We start from the raw sequence: 22,950 nt of genomic DNA on the forward strand, positions 1-22,950 counted from the left end.
GCGCAGCGCGTCGCTGTGACGTCATCCTTAAAGGGGAACACACAGGTTCAGAATCAGAATCAGAGGTGTGGTGCGTACGAAACTAAAAAGTATATACTAAAAAGTATACTTAAATTCGGCACACTTTTGAGTAAATATCAGTAGTGTGCATTAATTCGGACGTACTATTAAGAGCGCACATGGCACTTCCTGCCGTAGGCAGGGGGGGGGGGGGGGGGGGGGTTACCATGGTAACCTGTCACAGCAGCGGTTGTAGCCATAGACATAATAAAGTGTTTATGTCTATGGTTGTAGCGCTCCGCTCTTTCCCGTTTATTCTGGCCGAAACAAGAGGACATTATATAATATTATTAAATACGAATATTATAATATTAAATAATAATATTATTATACTTAATATTATACTTATGACAATATAAAATAAAATAATATAAACCCCATATTGTACACCCCATATTGTACATTTCTGCCTATACTGTTCATTTCTGTTTATACATTTTATCTATCATCTGTCATCCTACGTCACTTTTTGTAAAGATTCATATCTGGCACTTTTTAATCCTTATATTGTACATTTCTGTTTATCCCCGTTATACATTTGACTTTATTCTATCTCTCAGTTTATCTCCATATATATTTGTTTGCTTTTATATTTTTATTTTTATTCTTACTGTATTGCACCAATCACCACAACAAATTCCTTGTGTGTGTTGACAAACACCCCTTATAGATAATCTATGGCTTTGACCTGTCCTTGCCTTCCTGTTCTCTGAGTCTTTTAAAATATTACTGTGTAAAATATTTTGGTATAAACATCCAATATGAGAGGATTTTAGATTACACATAAGGCTGTGATACAAATTACAACAGAGCCAGCAATTATGAAAAGTAAAGATCATGTTTCATTAAGGAGGCTGACACCATCTCCACCTTTGAAAACAAACTTAAAACATTTCTGTTTTGAAACAGTAATGTTTCATAAAGTCCATAATTATTATAAACTTGACAGTAGTAGGGCCAGTAGTCATGGCTACAGTTGCAGAACAAGACTAGTGCAGGCTTGTCTTAAACATAGCTTTATTGAGGCTCTGCTGTCATGGAATAGGCCTATAGGAATAGGCCTACGCTGCAGGGGAACACCAACATGATCTGCTGAGCATTGCCCCTCACCCCTCCTTCTTTCCTCTTTCCTTCCTTCAGATAAACCCGCTGTTAATAATTAAAAGTATATCATAACCATAACTGCGCTCCATTGTTCTTGTAGTTTTTTGTGCTGGTCTGCCCCCTCTTTTTCTCATCTTTATGTGTTTGCAAGCCAGTCTTTCAAAATATTACTTCATCAAGATTCTGAGCACATAATTGTAGTTTGTAAGTGTTTGACAGGTAGTTATTTTGGATCTATCTATCTATCTATCTATCTATCTATCTATCTATCTATCTATCTATCTATCTATCTATCTATCTATCTATCTATCTATCTATCTATCTATCTATCTATCTATCTATCTATCTATCTATCTATCTATCTATCTATCTATCTATCTATCTATCTATCTATCTATCTATCTATCTATCTATCTATCTATCTATCTATCTATCTATCTATCTATCTATCTATCTATCTATCTATCTTTTTTTATTTTTTAAACAAATTTTATTCAACATTTCAAAAGTACAAAATTCCTTTGAGGAAACATTAGTTTGCAACTGAAACATAAGTTCACAACACACAAGCGAATATGTAAATCTATAAATTTTTTCCAATATAATCTTCTAGATTAAATTTAAAAAAAAAAAAATAAAATAAAATAATCACAAAAAAAAATAATCACAGGGGTTTCAACAAAAGTGTTTAAGCGTAGCAAAATTTGTAAATTAAAGAGCAAGATACTTTAACATGGTTTCATATAAATCCTGTAGACTGATTTTCTTTTGATAGTACCTTAATAGATGTTATATAATTTTTTATTTCGTTTTTAAAACATACTATGGAGGGTTTGCTGTTTTTCCATTTATTTTTATGTATATGATATTTACCCAAAATGAGAATTATGTTCACCATCTTGGATACCTTCTTTGGCAGACCATCCATATCAATTATGACCTGAAGCTTGCTAAACAAACAGTTGTTGATCCCAATAATTAACCACCGATAAACATCTTGCCAAAAAAGCTTTGTGACCGAACAAGAAAAGAATAAGTGTTCAATTGTTTCGCGTTATGTTTTACAAAATACACAAGGATCTACATCAAAATTGAACCTTCTCCTTAGGGTTTCAGCAGCAGGATAAATATTGTTTATTATTTTAAACTGAATTTCTTTTGCTTTGGGTGAAGTTGGCCATTTACAGTAATGTAGCTGCTGTATGTCTTTGTTAATGTTACTTCATTATCTGTTACCTTTATTTTTGTTGATTTTTTGATATCATTGAATAGCTTCTCTTTAAACACATTTCCAAGTATTTTGTTATTACACTTTCTTTCACCAAATTTCAATTCACCGACTTTTAAATCAGGCAGTTTGACAATCACATTTGAGTATGTAAGAATATTTTTTATCATGAATTTCAAAGGAAGTGGAATAGCTCTACAGATTTGATTGAATTCTCTAAAAGAGCAATTTAAACTAAACTTTTCTACAAATATATTAAATTGCAATAAATTGCCATTTACATCCAACAGGTCAGTAACATATAGGACTTTTTTATCATACCATTCTTGTTTAAATAAGAACAGTATTAGAACCATCACTATTACTGTTACAGTAATAGTGATGGTTCTATTATTCCACAAGGTGGAGCTGTGCGGTGTGAAATTGTGGGTGAACATCATTTTCCAGTAGAGCAGTATTTGTTTGTGGAAATTAGACAATTTGATTGGCAGTTTAGTTATTTCAAAGTCACATCTCAACAAAAATTCTAATCATCCAACATTTTGGAAAATATACTTTGGTATGTGGAACCATATGGACTCAGGTTGTGCCAAGTAAGCTTTTATCCAATTCACTTTAAATACACCAATCATGGATTCAAAATCAGCGGCTTTCAACTCACCATTTTTATAGTCTTTAACCATCACAGATTTTTTAAGGTAGTGGGTCTTGTTTTTCCAGATGAAATTAAAGATGACAGAATTGACCTTTTTAATCAGGAGGAACATAAAGAGATTGACAAGGATATACTAGTTTTGATATGCCTTCTGCTTTTGTCAGTAAGATTCTTCCGAGAATAGAGAGATCTCTCATAAGCCAGTGGTTGAGAGATTTTTTCATACTATCTATTTTCTCTTCTAAGTTTTGTTTTTCTCTCTCGTTTCTGTCTTTAGACATTGTTAAACCTAGGTATTTTAATTCCGTTTTAACAGGGATGGAGCTTATTTATCTCAGCACAAGGATGAAGAGGTAGTATTTCACATTTTTTCATGTTTAGGCACAGACCTGAAGCTTTAGAAAAGATTGATATTATATTCAGGGCTTTTTCAATTATAGATTTATCCTTTAGAAAGATTACTGTGTCGTCTGCAAATTGACTTATTTTATATTCATAATCGAAAATGGTAATTCCTTTAATTTGAGGGTGATTTACAATTAGATATGCTAGCATTTGTGTACACAAAAGAAATAATTTGGGCGAAATAGGACAGCCTTGTCTAATTCCACGTAAGATCTTAATTTTTGGTGTCATTCCAGGGTTGAGGGAGATATAGCTGTTGATATCATTATAAAACATTTTAATAACCTTGCAGAACCCTTCTCCAAATCCGAGTTTATTGAGCACTGTAAACATAAAATCATGTTCCACGGTGTCGAATGCTTTGAAAAAATCTATGAAAAGCACTAAACTATCTGATTGAATAAATGACTGGCATCTATCTATCTATCTATCTATCTATCTATCTATCTATCTATCTATCTATCTATCTATCTATCTATCTATCTATCTATCTATCTATCTATCTATCTATCTATCTATCTATCTATCTATCTATCTATCTATCTATCTATCTATCTATCTATCTATCTATCTATCTATCTATCTATCTATCTATCTATCTATCTATCTATCTATCTATCTATCTATCTATCCTCTACCGTGCGTGCCTCCGCGCCTCGGCTTTTGCGTAGTGACGTAGGTCCCACGTGGTCCGCGGGATCATCAAGCTCGGCAGGAAACCGGTGTTGTGTTGACATTTCCAAAATGGCGTCCGAAGTGAAACAGGAGCTTGCACAGCTGATGAATTCTAGCGGATCTCACAAAGATCTCGCTGCCAAGTATGTAGCCTCCATTTCACAGAGGTTATGACTTAAATAACTTTAGGCGTTTCTGTTTTTTTACCGTAAACACATCGCAGCGAGACAGTTGTGATGGGTGAACCCAGCTCAGCGTAGCTTGTTAGCTGCAGGGGTGACGCACACACACTTGCAGGTTGAGAGCTCCGGTCCGTCAAAGCAGTTCCACTGGGACCTTTTCGGCTATTAGCCTGAAATGCACAAATGTAAATTAGAGACTTTGGGTTTGAATTTTAGATTTGCAAATTTGCAAAAAATTCTACATGTGCATCTATATGTGCAATAACCATATGTGCAATATCTGCCTGTCTACCTTCCACACATTCTACCTGCTTTTTTTGCACTTCCTTTTTTTATTATCAATGTACTGTATATACTGTTCATATTTTGTAATTATATATATATTTTTCCTTTTACTTTTTTTACCCCTCCTCTGCATGTGTGTGTTGTGTGTACTGCTGCCAACAAAGTGAGCTTCCCCACTGAGGGAGAAAATAAAGCATTATCTTATATTATATCTTACTTTTTTTCTGTCAAGCTGGGGTGCTGAGTGTACATTAATGAGATATAAAATGAACTTTTTTGATTGTAGCAAATCACGGCAATGAAAAAAAGAGGGAACAATTTAAAGGGGTTGGAATACTTTCTGTATTGTATTCAGTACTTTCTGTACCGTACAGTTGTTGAAAGGGGAGGACATGCTGCACGGTGGTAAACATCATGGGTTCATGAGATTTGTGAAAACGTGCTTGTTCAAACTTTTCAGCATTAATCTTTATATTTGGTTTTCACAAAAAGCATGTGATATATATATATTTTTTTTAATCAGTAAAATGTTTTGCAGATATCGACAAATTTTGGAGAAGAGCATCCAGTTTACAGGTGCAGAACAACTGGAGTCCCTGAAGGCCTTTGTTGAAGCAAGTATGCAGCATCCTCATACTTTTACGTGACTGGGCTTCTCTGAAATATGCATGTGCTTAAATGTCAGCTGACTGTCTTACTTTAAGGTGTTATGTTTTACAGTGGTCAATGAAAATGTCAGCCTTGTCGTCTCAAGACAACTGCTCACTGATTTCTGCACACACCTTCCCAACCTGCCTGATGCCACAGCCAAAGCAGTATATCACTTTACCTTGGAAAAGATTCAGCCGAGGGTCATCTCCTTTGAGGAGCAGGTACATGTCCGGTGGAGAGAAGTCAAGAGTGCATATTTCAACTACTGTGCGTACTGGAATAACGTTCCTCTGCTTCCTCAGGTAGCCTCAATCAGACAGCACTTGGCAACCATTTATGAGAAGGAGGGAGACTGGAGAAATGCTGCCCAGGTTTTAGTTGGCATTCCCCTGGAGACGGGACAGAAGTAAGTGGTTGGCAGGTAGGGGTGTAATGATACACTAATCTCACGATACGGTACGATACACGATATTGAGGTCACGACAACGATACGATACGATATTATAGCAGTATTTTTTTAACAACCTTGAATGAGGAACATACGGCTGGAAAAAATTGTCTTTTATTTGAAAGACACAAAATACAAAACAATACTGTGCGTTTGCCCTATTGTTACAGTTTGTAATGCTTTATAACTGTTTAAGTTTTTAAGAGAAAGCCAGGCCAACCATTTTCCAAAAACTGAACTAAAAGTAAATGTCAGGTTTGCATTATGCATCTTCAGTTTCATACAAGTACAAATATTTTGCCACAAACTGAATAGTTTCTCTCATGTATGATTTGACTTTTTTCTTTTCCAGAAATGTAACAACTAAAATTAAATAAATAAATAAAAGTAAATAAATACATACAATTTTACATCATAAAACAGATTGATTCATGCTCACATTATAAGTGTAAGAGGAGATTTATTTTTGTTAAGAAGGTTATTTTGGTAATTCAGGGTTCATTATTTTATAAATATATTCTTTATATTCTGTAAATCAGGGACTATATTGACACTAGTCAGTTTATCTGTAATTGTTAGTATGTTTTAGATTGGGCGGAGTGATACAGCACTAGGTGCTGTGTTGATGTTCTAAAATCCTACACTGTTGAGCGGACATTAAAGTACACTGGAACTCAGCAGAAGTTGCCCGCGTGTTTATCCTACTCACGACCCGAAAAAGGTTTAATTTAATAAGGTAAGGCTTAACTCTACACCAGCCTTACATAAGTAAAGGTTCAGAGCTCAAAACGGGACTGCAAAACGGGACTAGTTTCTGAGCTAGGGCTGGGCGATATATCGAGATTTTAATATATATCGATATATTTTCAAACACGATATGGTACGAGACAATATCGTTTATATCGATTTTTTTTTTTTTACATTTTTTTTTTTAAATGATTTTGATAGAGCTTATTTTGTGACAAATTGACTTGAATGTTTTATTTGAGATTTGCACAAATGTTTTGTTATTTGCTCAACTGTCAACCTCAGTGGAAAAGTCTGCCTGTTACTGTCTACATTGTATTAATTGCACAGTGTATTTGAATTTAATTGTTATGCAGGAAAGGGATATTTGTTTTATTTTATTCAAGAAGCATTTTTATTCTATATATGCAGGCAGTTTATTTTTATTTCCTTTGTTTTATACATTTTGATATTGTGCAGACCTCTGTTAATAAAGGTACCTGTGTGACATTTGGCATGAGGCTTTGTATTAAAACTGACTGTTTTTTTAAGGGTTTGCCTCAGAAAAAAAATGAAGCTAACAGAGATGCTATGCTATAATGCTTTGGGGGAAACCCCAATTAAGGCACAGAAAAAATATCGAGATATATATCGAGTATCGCCATTCAGCTAGAAAATATCGAGATATGACTTTTGGTCCATATCGCCCAGCCCTATTCTGAGCGGAGTAAGATTTTGGTCCGCGCGGTCGCGGTCGGATGCGCGTTACTAGTCAACACTAGTCAACACAATTAATTAATTAGATTAATATTAATAACCCTATATCGCGATACAATTTGTCACCTCCACGACACGTATCGTGACGTTTTTGTATCGTGAAATTTCGTGGCACGATATATTGTTACACCCCTATTGGCAGGTGTCTTGACTCTTGATGATAAAAAATTGCTCATCTTTAAAGAACCTTTTGTTTCTCCCCCCCAGACAATATAATGTTGACTATAAACTGGACACATACCTGAAGGTTGCTCGACTCTACTTGGAAGACGACGACCCGGTGCAGGCAGAGGCTTACATCAACCGAGCCTCGCTGCTTCAGAATGAGTCCTCCAATGAACAGCTGCAGATACACTATAAGGTACAGTTGCCAAAACCTCAAAGTCTCTGTGTTGTTGGTGTTCCAAGTAAAGATGGATCATTATTATTATTATTATTATTATTATTATTATTATTATTTGTTACAAACAATGTATACAGTTGTGTTCTCTAGTGCCTAATGATGTTTCTCCTCTCAGGTTTGCTATGCCAGGGTGCTAGATTTCAGAAGGAAATTCATCGAAGCTGCACAAAGATACAACGAACTCTCTTATAGGTCAATTGTCCATGAAAGTGAACGCCTGGAGGCATTAAAACATGCCCTGAACTGCACAATACTTGCCTCTGCAGGTACGATGGGAAAGTGTCTCTATATGGAGGATTTAAAAAAACAAAGACGACTTCTGTATTAGTTTTCCATGGTGTCAATCAACAAATTGTCATTCATTTTAGGACAACAGCGCTCTCGTATGTTGGCCACTCTCTTCAAGGACGAGCGCTGTCAGCAGCTGGCTGCTTACGGTATTCTGGAGAAGATGTACCTTGACCGTATCATCAGAGGAAACCAGCTGCAGGAGTTTGCTGCCATGCTGATGCCTCACCAGAAAGCCACCACAGCAGACGGTGAGAAGAGATAATTGACGTTACACAGCAGGAGCTGCTGTGTTTTTGGGTTGGAGCCAAAATTTGACCTTGCAGCATATTGTATCAATTACATTTAGAAAATACAGGTCTTTTTTTTTTGTCTTTCCCAGCTATGATAGGACACACATAGGGCTTTAAGAGATATGAGAGGCTGAAATCACCCAGCATCCACCAAAAGCAGTGGCTGTTTGAAAAAAAATCACAAAAGAAACGAAAAGTTCTGAGCCAGTCGCACACTCCTAGATATTTGATTTTGGTTGCAGTTCTGCTGTTCCAACAGTTCTACATATCATCGCTCTAAAGGCCCCATACTTGTTATGTAGTATAAACAATTCAAAATATGGCTGTAGCGTCATATGTTTACCTTTTATGCCGTATAGTTGTGTATTAGGTTCTAGACAATGACAGAGTAGTTGAAAATAATTTACAAAAATTGTAAAGTTTTGAAGTCGACCAGATCCTAGAACACTAAAATTCAAGGATCTGGTCGACTTCAAAACTTTACAAATCATGCACAAAGCAAATCATCATCAGTTGCCACAAGACATCCAGAAGTTGTTTCAAATAAAAGAAAATAAACATAATCTCAGGGGAATATGTAATTTTAAAAAACAACATGTAGGAACAAACATCAAAACCCATTGTGTATCAGTGAAGGGAGTCCAATTGTGGAATAACTGTAAAGATGAAATGAAATCATGCAAATCACTAAGTAAGTTTAAACAAATCTTTAAAAACACTACTCTGTATGGATACAAAACAAAAAATGGACACATGAACTGACAGCCAATGACCAAAGTGCCTTGCTCAGCTGAACCACTTTTTCTTTTCTTTTATGCTTTTCTTTTGAAGTGTGAAATGAAGAAACGGTAAAAACAGAACATTAGAAGGGGTAGGACTAGAAAAGTTTTTTGAAACTTCATCCTACACCCTTTCAAACAGGAAATATTTATTTACATATAGATTTGTCTCTTTAATTTGCTTTGTTTTGCTAATGGTTTTCTTTGTTGTTCTTTGTTTTTTTTTGTTTTTTTTTCGGTATATACATTTTATGCATTCTGATTATTTTGTTTTTGTTTTAACCTGTTTGAATAAATAAATAAATGAAATGAAATGAAAATGTGTTTTAGAACACTCTTAAATCAGTGTTTTAGATTTTTTATGGAATTCTGTGGCAGATTTCTTTATCCAATACTTTCGCTAATAAACCAATAGTTTCCTCTCCCGGCGACGCAGGCTCCAGCATCCTCGACAGAGCTGTGATTGAACACAACCTCCTCTCCGCTAGTAAACTTTACAACAACATCACGTTTGAAGAACTAGGAGCTTTGCTGGAAATTCCCCCAGCGAAGGTGAGGAGTTGACTGAATTTTTGAACAGATATAATGTAAACCCGGCTGGTACTCCACGAGGAAATTGACTAAATGAAATAAGGCAAGCTGGAAATAAATCGTAATCTTTGTTTTTGTCCTCAGGCTGAGAAGATCGCCTCACAGATGATTACTGAAGGGCGCATGAATGGCTTCATAGACCAGATAGATGGCATTGTCCACTTTGAAAGTGAGTGTTCTAGTTTATACTTATAGTTTTTAGAGATTACATGCCATGATTTTGATAACTAAGCTCTTTTTTTTGCCTCGTTTTTGTTTTAGCTGACTTCTCCCATAAATATGATATAGGTCATTTTCCTCTGGCCTGTTAGCATTGTTTATTTGTCTAAGTGGTTTTTGGCGTGAGTCACTGGGGTTCGGGGATGTCAAGACAGAGGTGACTGTCTTCTCTCAAATATAATGAAACTTGCATTGTGGTGCTCGGATACATAAAAATATAACTGTAAAAAACTCAAATGAAATCCACACACCGTGCCTCGGTTGTTTCTTTTCTATTTAGAGTTGTTTTCTGTCTTGGAAGCTGAAAGCATTGCAGAGTACACTGCACAGAGGGAAGTTTGTATAAGAGTCTTGTTTTGGTAGCGTGACCAAAAGAATAAGACTGATAATATGAGCTGCTGAACTGAGTTTCCTCCCAAGGATGGAGGGACTCTCCCTTAGGGGGATTACGTCTTGTATATTTGTGTCCAGAAGGGGGCGGCCTCCTCAAATGAAAGACTTGAGTGCTTTCTCCAGAAATCAATTCTGCCTGGTGGCACTTGAAATCATTGAAATGTTCCTTCTCTAATCATCTCTTTGATCTCTGGCAGCCCGTGAAGCCCTTCCGACCTGGGACAAACAGATCCAGTCTCTATGTTTCCAAGTCAACAACCTGCTAGAGAAGATCCGTCTGGCTGCTCCGGAGTGGGCAGCTCAGGCCATGGAAACCCAGATGAACCAGTAAACATCTTCACGGCTGACAGAAGCACCCGAGGAAGGAGAACTCACCAATATCGCCATCACTGGTTGATGTTTCATGTTTTTCGCTAAATTTTCAGTGCACCTTTTTTTTTTTAAATTTCATTAAATCTCATGCTCAAAGTATGTCTTGGTATATTTGATCTGTGTCTGGCATATAATCAGAGGAGGATTGAGGATGCACCCGTAGGTGTTACCTCTTATTCGTTACATGTTAATGATTTGGACAGAATCTTCTGAAATGGTCGAAAAGACGAAACAGCTGGTCGGCTTCAGCTTCTGTGTTCCATCACTGATGTTCACAAACATAACAAGGCTGTAATAATCTGTCAAGTGGTTCTTGTAAACCTTCTGGTTCACATGCAGGTTTTCAGTAAAGACAAACAAAACTGAAGTTGAGATAAGTTTGTGGTTGTCTTGTTCTGCTTTGTAGGTCGTGGTTTTGTGGTTTGTAGATCCTAAAATCGATTCTGACGATGTTTTCCTGCAGAGGCTTCCTTGTAAAACTACCAGGATGTTGACCGTGGATGTTCTCTAGAGTTGGGTTGATGTTTGAGAGCAACAATGTAAATATAAATAATTAAAACCAAAATAATCTGTTATCCCTAATAGTTTAAAGTTGTTAATCAGAGCGTATAGTTAAGTTATACGTTAGTTCCAGCTCTTTTAACCCTCTCTTGTAGAGAGCATACTGAGCATCATCTGATAAGAGGGGATCTTCGGCTAATACACCCTCAGACAAACTCAGAACCCGTGTAGATGTACCGGCATAACAACCGCTGACGGATCCACCTCTGAAGCTTGGAAGGTTCCTAGGAGAATCGCTCTTCTGTCTCAAACATGGAAGTACAACTTGTATGGATGTATGACAACAATGGCGTTTTAGCATGTTCTACACCCCAGTAGCCCCTCCCTGTCACACCCACTTCCACCGGTCCAGAACGTACCGAACCATAGAAATGGTGTTTTTGTGATGACTTTTATAGGAGGGTGACGATTCAGGACGATAAGATGGCTGCAGAACCGCTGATAATACATATCACCATGGAACTGTGAACATTATATTGGTTGATGCTCCACCTACGTCACATGCTTTGTCCCTGTGATTGATTGTACGCCTCTGCGGTGGTGTCCAGAGACACATTTTCTTTTTAAAAAAGGGTCCCAGTTGCTGGAAATGTTGCAAGCTTCAGCTGCGACTTAGTAATTACGACAATTTCAAAAACCGAACTGGTTTTTGTTTACTGTTTCCAAAGTATAAATGGACAAGTGCAACATTAACATTACAGCTAATTACAGACAGAACCTCAGATTTTTCTATTTAGGACTTTGTGTTACTTTAGCTTGTTGGTTAGTTCAACACTCTTCAGTTTGTGAGGTTGTATGAGGGGCGAGACTCAGAAAGAAGGATTGCTGATTGAGGCGGCAGATCATGGACTATGGTGCGTTTGGGCAGGCATACAAACTTAACTGCAATAATAATCAGAATATTTATCACTAAGGAGATAGAAATCACTTATAATTCCTCAATAACACACAGGATATGGGAAACACACACAGAAAGTCCGAGCAGCTTCAATCTGCTCAGTCGCTTGTCTGTTGTTTGTTCGTGATGTGCGGATCAATACTGAAATATCGATAATTCCAATACCAGATCTGTATGCTCTAAAATCGATTCTCAAATGAAAATTATTGATACTTTTGATACTCCAGTTATTTTGGTAATGTATATCCTTAACAGGAATATGGTGGAAAGTAACTTAACTATTCAGATTTGTTTAAATGACACGCTGCTGGTTGGAACTACTTTTTTTCATTTTCATTTTTATAGTAGTTCTTATTTTTGTTTATTATTCTCTTATTTATTTTAATGGTTTTATTATTTTACTTAGGATTTTTTTTTTTTTTTTTTGTGATGGAAACACCTTTTTCAAACACCATCTATTTCACCAGTAGTTGGCATTTAACTTGTTGGGCTTTCTTACAATGGTTCACAACAAAGTCCTGTCCGAAGACACTACTGCAACAGCAAACATGTTTAATTAAATACGATCCAATTTGATCCAATATAGTTAAAAATGCTAATTTTAATCCATTTTAATCCGATGCAAAATTTGTGTAATATTTAGAAAATTAGCCTAAAGTGGCTAAATCACTCAATGTCTGAATTAGCGGCAGAAACAACTAGATTTTACCATGAACGACTATATGGTGGTGGATTGTTTTTGTGCTATATCACATAGAATTATATAAAGGACATAGCCAATGGCCAGCTGTCATCTGCCAGCACATGTTTTGGATGTTGTCTCAGTAGCAGCACTTGAAATGAGGAAGAAAAGACAAGAAAATACCTTTTCAGTTTCAAATTAAAAGGCATTTTACTTAAAACATTTATAATCTGTGTCCCAGGCTTAGGAAGGTTCATTGATATAATGTATACATCCATGCTTTAAAAAAATACAGTGTATTAAAAGAAGCTGTATATAATCTAGACGTTTATTCAGTCGAATCAGCTGAGAGATGGTCGGCTGACTGGGGGAGATGACCAACAATGCTTCCTACAGATGAGTCACGTAACGTATTTATCAAAAATGTATATAACACACAGCAAACTGTATCCGCACCAGTTGTTTTGGCTTGGCTAGTCTGTTATCAGCTCATCAGTCCTGTAGGTTTACAATCCAAACAGTTAGTCTGTTAATTACTAGGACTTTAGACTTTAGTCCCTCCTTGTCTGTAAACATCTCGCCCGGGGTGCGGGTGGGAGGTGGGGGGGCATGATCCACCGGGTCTTGACTGCTGTTCACTTTCATTATTTTACGCATAAACATATTGTATGAAACCTTTTCCTTGTTTGTCGTTTGTTTTGTTTGTTTGTTTGTTTTTTTGTTTTTTTGTTTGTTCCTTTCCAAAATAAAAATTAAAATACAAAAGAAATGAAAGAAAAAAACTAATAAACATGAAGTTTACAATTTATTAACACTGAACCAATGTTTCAAAACGTCTAACTCTGTTTCCACTGTATCCAGCAACTGTTCAAGATTGTTACCAGAGCACGGTTTGTGTTATCTGCAAACAAGACAAAATTGAAAGATTTGGACACATTACAGATGTCATTTATATATGTATAAATAATTTTGGACCCAGTACTGATCCTTGAGGAACCCCACATACAACCTGCTGCAAGTTAGACTTGTTAATGTGGATTTGAACATATTGATGTCTATTTTCAAAGTAGTTATTGATCCATTTAAGTGCCATCCCTCTTATTCCATATTTTTCTAACTTGTTAATTAAAAGTCCATGGTCAATTGTATCAAATGCTTTTTTTAGGTCAATGAAAATGCCAACTGTATATTCTTTATTGTCTATTGCTGTGGATATTTGTTCTATGAGATCTATGACTGCAATGGTAGTGGACCGGTTTGATCTAAAGCCGTATTGATGCTCACTGAGGATCTTATTCTTATCAAGGAAGTGATCGACTCTGTCAACAAAAAGTTTTTTCTAAAATCTTTGCGAACTGTGCTAATAAGGATATTGGTCGATAATTGTAAAAAGAGTGCCTGTCTCCACTATTGTAGATGGCTGTGTAAATACATATACTGATGCCTGTCTGGACACAGCCTCAGTGATTTTCCTGACGTCATCGGGCGTTTCGGGTCTTTCGAAATCATACGCCCTCAATCAGGTGACCCAGCTGGGGTGGATCAGGCCCCAGTTTGTGTCCAGATGGCTAGCTAGCTACCATGACTTCATGGTTCCCCTCTCATAAGCCACAGCCATATTGAGGCTCTCTCTGCCGCATCGGTGGTACTGCGGATGGCTCTCCTCTTTCTCTCTCCCTCGTTGCCCAAACTACTGAAGGCTCTGACCTAGGGCTGGGCGATATATCGAGATTTTAATATATATCGATATATTTTCAAACACGATATGGTACGAGACAATATCGTTTATATCGATTTAAAAAAAAAAAAAAAAAATTTTTTTTTTTTTTATGATTTTGATATAGCTTATTTTGTAACAAATTGACTTGAATGTTTTATTTGAGATTTGCACAAATGTTTTGTTTTTTGCACAACTGTCAACCTCAGTGGAAAAGTCTGCCTGTTACGTTCTACATTGTATTAATTGCACAGTGTATTTTAATTTAATTGTTATTCAGGAATGGGATATTTGTTTTATTTTATTCAAGAAGCATTTTTATTCTATATATGCAGGCAGTTTATTTTTATTTCATTTGTTTTATACATTTTGATATTGTGCAAACCTCTGTTAATAAATGTACCTGTGTGACATTTGGCACAAGGCTTTGTATTAAAACTGACTGTTTTTTTAAGGGTTTGCCTCAGAAAAAAATTAAGCTAACAGAGATGCTATAATGCTTTGGGGGAAACCCCAATTAAGGCACAGAAAAAATATCGAGATATATATCGAGTATCGCCATTTAGCTAGAAAATATCGAGATATGACTTTTGGTCCATATCGCCCAGCCCTACTCTGACCAAGGACCGGGCTGCAAATCCTCTGCATCCAACTTCTACAGGGAAACACCTTACTCTCCAACCCGCCTGCTGACAGTCACTGACCAGTCCTGCGTACTTAGAGAGCTTCCTCTCAAAGGCCTCTTCCAGGCGATCTTCCCACGAGACTGTCAGCTCCATTAGCACAGCTTGCTTGGTGGACTCAGACACAAGGACTAGGTCTGGTCGCAGAGTGGTGACTGCAATATGGCTGGGTAACTTCAGCTGATGTTCAAGGTCCACCAGCAACTGCCAGTCTCTTGCAGACATCAGAATACCTGGTTTTCTTGGTAGACCGGAACTGTTTTGACCACACCAGTCCTGTGCTGATGGCTTCAGCGATGGTTTTAAGGACCTGGGGCCTCATTTAAAATGGACTGCGTAGGAGTCATACTAAAAGTGCACGTACGCTCAAAAGCCGAAAATGCCGGGCGCAAAAAAAAATCCGGATCTATAAAACCGCGTGCACGCAGACTTCCACGTAAGGTTCTCTTTATAAATCACAGTCCAGCTGGAAGGCTGCGCACGTGAATCCGCCTGGTATCCCGCCCTCTACACGCCCACTTTCTACCGAAAATGGAATCATTTTGCATATGAATGAGCCTGCTGAGCATGCGCAGTGGCTTCCTGCAACCTGTTTGGCTTCAGAATGAATGAATGAACGTGTCGAGCCACCGTGCCACTGAATTTCACTGAGATCTGAGATCTAGATGTTGTTGATGAGGAGGAGGACAGGAAAACCACATTATTTTGTGGTCACAGTAAAAGTAGAAAAATAAATAGTATAAAATAAAGCGAGTGAGTGGCAGCACGCCGTTGCTGCGCGGAATGCCGTGAGTTCCCCGGTGCAACAGGGGGACACACGTCCCCCCGTCTTTTCAAAATCATGTTTATTTTCCCCTTACTTTTTACAGTTTAAAAACTAACGGTAGGCTCAGCCTTAAATTGCAAATTATCAAGACACTGTATGAAAGCGATACAAGAACGGTCCCGCAGCCCCGCTTCACCCCCCGCCCCCCCTCCTCTCCCGTCTCCCCTCAGAGCGGCTCAGGGCGGGTTTATGGTTCTGCGTCACCGACGCAGAGCCTACGGCGTAGGTGCGCGTCGCCGCGTACCCTACGCCGTAGGCTCTGCGTCGTTTTAACGCGGGACCCTAATTTACACACGCACCTAAAGGTTTCACGCGCCCGTAAAACTCATATGAAAACAAATCTGAGTCCCTTTAGGGAAGAAATGAGGGGCTCCGTGGGGCTCCCTAAACGCAGCCCCTCATTTGTTCTGTCCTAAAGCGGTGAAGGAGGTTCCCGGCGTGTCCTGCACCGCGAGTCCTGACTGACTGAGCTTCACACACAGAGGAACACGATCAGCGCTATATTATTTTATTTTATTATTTTATTATTTTAAGTCTGATATATTTTGTGATATGTGATGACATTATTAAGAGTATTACATGAATCTGGCTTCATTTCACCACCTCAAACCCTGCGTCGCCAGTTCCCCGTGTCTTAAGTAAATTCTTACGGGAGGGTCCTAGTTGCCGTAAAGATAAGCAGATTTTTCGGTTAGTTTTTTCTTTTTAGATCCGAGGATTTGCGTATAAGGCGGCTTCCGCAACTTTCAGGCGCTTTTTCTGCGCAAGCAAGCTTTATAGATGAGGCCCCTGGTCATGTCTCCACCTGTACCGTCCATCTCCAAAGGACCTTTGCTGACAGTGCGATTTTCATTTGATCTGGAAATATGCCTGTTTGAAGTGATTGATTGAAAATATAAGTTAGTGGATTTACTATGCTATGGATAATATATTTTACTAAGTTCATGTCAATATCATTGTAATCAGTGGATTTTTTGTTTGTTAATGTGTTAACAACAGTTATTATTTCAAGTTCATCAACTCTTTTTAGAAAAATAGAACTTAAATTTACCTTAATGGTGTTCTCATTTGCATCCACTTTAGTTTTGGAATCAAAAATTTCATTAGCTAAGTTATACCCAACATTGAAAAAATATTCATTAAATTTATTGACAGTAGATTTTATTTTTGTATTGACAGATTTCATGTTAAAGTGTTAAAGTAATCAGGATAGTCAGATTTAACTGCTTCACCTTTAATTATCAAAGTCAAAGTCACATTTTATTTGTATAGCACATAAACAAACGGCTCAGCCGCTTCACAGAAAGTGCTTAAAAAGCGAAGACATAAAAAAGGGACAAGAAAAGGGCTAAGACAAAGTCTGAATAAGACAATATAAAAAGACACTAATGGGGGAAAAGGGAAAAAAGGTGGGTCTTTAACTGAGATTTAAAAATATGTAAAGACTGGGCTGCCCGGATGTGTAGGGGGAGGGAGTTCCAGAGTCTGGGGGCTGCCACAGCGAAGGCTCTGTCCCCCCTGGTTTTAAGCCTGGTCCTGGGCACTTCCAACAACAGTTGGTCGGCTGACCGGAGTGCTCTAGATGGGATGTGGTGGTGGAGAATATCAGACAGGTATGTGGGGACAGGCCGTGGAGGGATTTTTAAGCGGTCAGAAGTTTGAAGTTAATACGGTAGCGGATGGGGAGTGGAGTGATGCAAGGACCGGGGGGATGTGATCTCGCATCTTTGTGCAACTGATACAGAGAACAGAATAGGGGAGTGGTCGGAGAAAGACATGGCACAGATTTCATTCACAGATACAGAAACACCATAGGATAACACAAGATCAAGTGTGTGGCCTTTTTCATGAGTTGAACCGGAGACGGCTTGTGTAAAACTGAATGAATCAATGAAGTTCAGAAAGTCCCAGGTCAGAGGCTGTGCTGTGAATTATGTTATTCAATATCATTTCTATTCTGAATTAATTGTTTATTTTAATAATTTTTTTCTGTTGTCTCATTATGCTGGTCAATTTAATTTTATATTTCTTATATTTTGCCTCTGCCCCTTTAGTTCTTGAATTTATAAATTGCTTGTACAAAAAGTTTTTTAAACCTTTGGTAATCCATGGCTTATTTACGTATTTTTTTGTCTTAACAGTTCTTAAAGGGCAGTATTTGTCATACAAAGCAGTAAAGATTCACAGAAATTCATTATTCATTTTTTTATTTTGTGAAAAATATTTTTTAGTTCCAAATGAAGTAATTGATTTGTAATGAATTCGTCCATCTGTCTGTTTAGTCATTTGTCAGAAGTGTGTGTGATTTGGCGTTTGAGCTTGGAGGGCGTTGAGGCCACAAACAAAATCTTGTTCAGGGACATCAAAATCCTAGAGCCGGCCTTCACCCTCTCAAAAGATGCCCTGCTCCTTCCGGAGGTCGATATCTCTCTTCAGTTGGCAGGTGGAGCAGAGGAGGCAGAACGTGGAGGCCAGGTAGTCCTTACACATCGACCCCTGGAAGCAGAAGAGTTGCTCTCAGATGCGATGCATGTTGTGTGAGCATTTCACAAAGGTGAGAATATGATTTCATGCTGGAAGGTATAGATGAGGACCATTTTCAGAATTTCTTTTATTGCCAAATACAAACTCTGTACAGGACAAGTGAACACAAAAACCCTCCCACGTAAGCACGAGCAGTCACACTTGTATTGCATCAAAAGTAAAGTCTTACATGTCAGTAAACAGAGTGTAACGTTTAGCTTTCTGTTTGTGGTAGAGCACTAAATACAAAACATGGGCTATGGGTTGGCTGTAAATATTCTTTCAAGTTTAAATCCAGACACCAGCAGCAGGGAAGCTTAATGAGTGTGATCCCCATTTTGTGTATGTTAACCTGACTTCGATATTGCCCTGTATGTTACTGAAAACTTACTCTGATGTTGTATCTGGTCCTGTACACGCTCCTGATGGGCATGCCTATACCGCACAGGCAGCACTCGTCCATGGCACTGGCGATGGAGCAGCCGAGGCATGGGAAGCAGAAATATCCATAGCAGCCTGATACAGAGGCAACAAAGGTTTTAAAGCCACTCTATGCATTAATACTACTTCTGACTACATGGGGGCATATATATATACGTTTGCTGTCTTGGCGAAAGAGCCACTGACAATATTTCTCTAATAAGCGAAGACACACGTCTTGTAACACCACGTGGTCCTACTAGTGATGATGTAAAGCAATCTTACAGAGCCTCTTACACTATTAAATTTGACATAAGTAAAAAATAATATCAAACTGGACACAACATAGTTTAAAGCTACATTCAGTTTAGTGATTTTTTTTACTTTTGAATTTAACAAATGTCAATCATCATCCAGGTGACAGTTCACACCCTGGCTGAGAGATTTGGCATGCCAATGCAAGAGGCTATAGTGAAATTCAGAAGTGGGCCACAGTATGAACCATGGTAAGATTATGTTAATTGAAACATTGGCGAGGCGGGGCAGCAGTGAAGCTCCAAGTTTTCCAAAATAAAATAAAATGAATAAAATAAAAAATAAAATGAAAAAAGGCCTCTCCTCTGAGGCATTTCTCAGCCGGTTGTGATAAAGTGCAAAAATAAAATGTGAAAAACGTTGACTTGTTTGTTCTTCTTTCTATTTATTATATATTTTGTTTGTGTGGAATATATTCAGTTTCTACGTTTCACAGTGCCATTTCTTTTCATAATTAATAAAAAAAACATATGTACACAAAGTACCAAATTACAAATTAATATTATAAGATCTCCCTCTTTACTAAAAACACATTTGACGGATCAAACAGTAATAATGAATGGTCACAAAACCGCCAAGACAAAGGAGGGACACAATAAAACACAATAAAAATGCTGCACTATTTTTTTTTTCTGAAACTCAGTGGCCTTAACTTGTTTTTCTGTGATAAACATGTACAAGCAAAAACAAAAAAATTGTATGCACCTTACTATACCCCACACATTTAGATCCTTCATATGGTTTTTGGTTCAGTTTGACCCGCATACACGAGTGGTGCTAGATATGTCACAAGGCCTCAGTAGCCACAATATTACCTGTCACATTTTTTATTTACCACGTACAACCTGGGACCGGAGCTTCTCAAAAGAAAGCTGATATTGGTTGGAAAAATCTGAAAAAATAAGACAGCGGTTCTAACTGTAAAGAAAAGGCCAGTCCATTGCATTCATGTTCATGGTCAACACTCCCCAGTTATCTTTCATACTGAAAAAAATGTGGTGATCATGAGCACTCTACACGGTTGTGGAATAATGCGTAGCAGGGAGTACCATAAACCAGAGGTCATACTGGACTAGAATGCCACCAAAGGAGGGGTAGACAACCCAGACAAGCTGCTCGCTTGCCACAGTTGTCAAAGAAGAATGCTACAGTGGTCACTCGTGATCTCAGGCAAGGCACTGGTGACACCATCCATCCAAAGGGGACAATATGTGCCCAGGACCCCAGTTTATCTAGACACAGTGGGAAGAATGGCAGAGGCTCCGGCTGTCCCACCTCACATGACCACAACCTCAAGTTTAGTGTGGTCACGTTTCCATTGTTAATTGTGTTCTAGTACTAGAGACTGATTGTATTCATTACACATATATGTCATCTCAAAAGTGTTACTTTATAATTTATTTTTTGATTGTCTTTTGTATTATTACTGTTTGTGTTGCTGTTTATTACTTTATTTGCTACTTATGCTGATTGGTTGTTTGGTCTCCTCTGCATCTGATTGATGTGCCTGTTTGTTCCTACCAGGTTAATAGATACCACCTGAGTTGACCATGTGACTGCTTACCTGAGCTGATCATGTGACTTCTCACCTGTGTTTAAAGAGCTGCCTGAAGGAGACCCCTCTGTCTTTGCTATCTGCCTTGAGGAAGGCCTACATGGCCGAAACATGTTGGCATTTTAACTTTTTCTAGGCATTTTAACTTTTTCTAAGCCATGATTTAATAAAGGCCTTTTATATTTTTCTAACTTCTTGAGTGCCTCGGTTTTTCTAAATTGTTTTATGTCATCTCAATTGTTTGAAATTAAGATAAAGACAATATATGTTAATGGTTTATGAAATAAAATGTTATGTTAGAATTATTTTTAAAGCCCCAAATATGTCCCAGGTCAATTTGACTTGAGGTACATCATATGGTCCCAAAAGTGAAGACCATACAAAGGTTAAAAAATATTCACCAACTTTAACAATAATATTGTTAATAATATTATCATTAATATTATTATTATTAATAATAATAATAATAATAAAAAAATAGTATTAATAATAACAATAACAACAACAATAATAATAATAATAATAATAACCATCATCATCATTATCATCATCATCATCATAATAATTCCACCAGCATTTGTACGCTTTTGAATCCATTTATTATAGGGCAAAGAATCCACAAGCAAAAATGGTGAATTTTGTGCAGCTGGAACAAATTCAAACTGTGTTAGTAGCTACATGGGCTCATATCCCTTTATGAATCATGTTGTTTAGTGGGCGTTCTTATAGTGACGTCACTACACGGAAGGCCTCCGTCTTGCAGGCTGCAGACGGATATACACGGGGACCAAGGGGCTACCCGGACATGAAGAAATTACAGTTCCTCTGCTGGCCTCTAGGAGCTTTCTTCAAAGACCAAGCCAAGCTCTGTTGACCAATGTGTTAAAACGTAAACTTTATTCATAAATAGGGGCATAGTCTGTTAAGTGACAGCTAGAATGCAGTCCATGGTGTCATTTCGGCTAGTAACCTTCTCAGACTTGTTTCATATGTCAGGACCAAAACCGACTACAGCCAATAGAATGTGTTTACTGCTCATGTGAGCACGTGACAACTGACGTTAACAAACCACCTTTTTCGCAAAAGATTGATCTGTTCCTCTCTATCTTCCATGCTAACATGTCGTTTTTTTTAATGTTTTGATCTAAAGAAACAAAGCAGAAAGAGCACTTACAGGTTCCACAGTCATCGCAGAAGTCAAGTAGGCCCGTCTGGAAATCAGAGGGTGCATATGTCCCCGGTTGGTTGGTCACAGCCATGATCAGGATAAAAACGTCTTTCTGCGGGATGAAAACAGTTTGTTCTTATCACTGAAACACAGGCTCTCAGAAACTCAGAGATCTACGTAAATCTCCCTTCTTTTGAACATCAAACAATGTGGAAACTGAGTCTGAGTTATCCGCTTGGCAGTTCCCGGTCAAGCAGTCATTAGGAAAATAAATCTCACCAGATGGACGGAGTGAAGGATGGTGGAAGCAGTGAAGGAGAGTCCTGGGGGTGTGATCGGATGTGCAAGCTTTTATAAGCTTTTATAAGAGAGCAAAGCGATCAAAGGTTGATCAATAAATCACACTGATTACCTGGAGTGGAGGACACCAAACACACCCACACATTCCCTATTCCCTATTTTATTGAAATAAACCGCACTTGTGCTACATCCCTTTCTCTTGTCTTATAAGGGAACATTTACAACCAAATGTCATCATTTACGTGGCAAATTTGTGAAACCTTTACCTGGAAAGTGGCTATATGTATTTGCATTGCAGCTGAAAAGATATTTGAGTTCAAACATTGATCAAGTCAGCTGTTCTGGAGTTTAACAGCCACATTATGATCGTGGTGAAGTCAGCCCATTATTGTCTAAAGAACATATGGACGCCAATGAAAGCAGATTCAATGATTTTATTTATTACTATGCAACAAACAAATACATAGAAGTACAAAACGTCACACTTTAATTAACCATTGTAATTATTCAGCTTCTTTTGAATATTAAAGATATGTCATGTTGTTGGCATAAACACAATCAGCTCCACCTCAGTCTCCCACATACACGACTACATGGAATCACACCCACTTATTTTATTCACTGAGGAATTTTACCGCCTAAATGCCCTCTGGCTGGATCACAATCAGAAATTGAACAGAATTCCTGATCCACCTCTTGTAGTATTATTGGTGAGCGAATAATCACACAAGAGAAGAGGAGACCTAAGCTTTACTGACTTACGTTGAG

The 22,950-nt window shown here is 37.7% G+C and overlaps 2 protein-coding genes across 4 annotated transcripts; one reads left to right on the forward strand and one right to left on the reverse strand.

Annotated features, from left to right (window-relative positions):
- The first annotated feature begins 4,152 nt into the window (after positions 1-4,152).
- cops4 (COP9 constitutive photomorphogenic homolog subunit 4 (Arabidopsis)) lies at positions 4,153-10,631 on the forward strand. Of its 2 annotated transcripts, none has more exons than XM_061733884.1 (10): positions 4,153-4,270; positions 5,133-5,212; positions 5,315-5,466; positions 5,548-5,651; positions 7,404-7,557; positions 7,715-7,865; positions 7,968-8,138; positions 9,375-9,511; positions 9,635-9,719; positions 10,360-10,631. In XM_061733884.1, the coding sequence occupies exons 1-10, from the start codon at positions 4,197-4,199 to the stop codon at positions 10,491-10,493; spliced, it is 1,242 nt and encodes a 413-aa protein (XP_061589868.1). In that variant the 5' UTR covers positions 4,153-4,196; the 3' UTR covers positions 10,494-10,631. The 2 variants fall into 2 exon arrangements, with proteins under 2 accessions (XP_061589868.1, XP_061589869.1); XM_061733885.1 differs by having other exon boundaries at positions 9,396-9,511.
- Positions 10,632-17,045: 6,414 nt separating this feature from the next.
- Positions 17,046-22,242, reverse strand: LOC133454600 (placenta-specific gene 8 protein-like). Of its 2 annotated transcripts, XM_061733323.1 has the most exons (4): positions 22,162-22,242; positions 21,889-21,994; positions 18,816-18,940; positions 17,046-18,397 (listed from the first exon to the last, which is right to left on the reverse strand). In XM_061733323.1, the coding sequence occupies exons 2-4, from the start codon at positions 21,971-21,973 to the stop codon at positions 18,293-18,295; spliced, it is 315 nt and encodes a 104-aa protein (XP_061589307.1). In that variant the 5' UTR covers positions 21,974-21,994; positions 22,162-22,242; the 3' UTR covers positions 17,046-18,292. The 2 variants fall into 2 exon arrangements, with proteins under 2 accessions (XP_061589307.1, XP_061589306.1); XM_061733322.1 differs by lacking the exon at positions 22,162-22,242 and having other exon boundaries at positions 21,889-22,118.
- Between the last annotated feature and the right edge of the window lie 708 nt (positions 22,243-22,950).

Source organism: Cololabis saira, chromosome 11, assembly GCF_033807715.1.
Source record: "Cololabis saira isolate AMF1-May2022 chromosome 11, fColSai1.1, whole genome shotgun sequence".
NCBI classification, from domain to species: domain Eukaryota; kingdom Metazoa; phylum Chordata; class Actinopteri; order Beloniformes; family Belonidae; genus Cololabis; species Cololabis saira.

What these genes read in the sequence shown, in the direction of transcription:
- cops4 (XM_061733884.1), top strand. Translation starts at nt 4,197, where the DNA reads ATGGCGTCCGAAGTGAAACAGGAGCTTGCACAGCTGATGAATTCTAGC. An exon ending in CACAATACTTGCCTCTGCAG is followed by an intron (nt 7,866 to 7,967) that starts GTACGATGGGAA and finishes CATTCATTTTAG; the next exon opens with GACAACAGCGCTCTCGTATG. An exon ending in GAAAGCCACCACAGCAGACG is followed by an intron (nt 8,139 to 9,374) that starts GTGAGAAGAGAT and finishes ATAAACCAATAG; the next exon opens with TTTCCTCTCCCGGCGACGCA.
- LOC133454600 (XM_061733323.1), bottom strand. Translation starts at nt 21,973, where the DNA reads ATGGCTGTGACCAACCAACCGGGGACATATGCACCCTCTGATTTCCAG. An exon ending in CTGCGATGACTGTGGAACCT is followed by an intron (nt 18,941 to 21,888) that starts GTAAGTGCTCTT and finishes CCTCTGTATCAG; the next exon opens with GCTGCTATGGATATTTCTGC. An exon ending in GGACCAGATACAACATCAGA is followed by an intron (nt 18,398 to 18,815) that starts GTAAGTTTTCAG and finishes TTCTGCTTCCAG; the next exon opens with GGGTCGATGTGTAAGGACTA.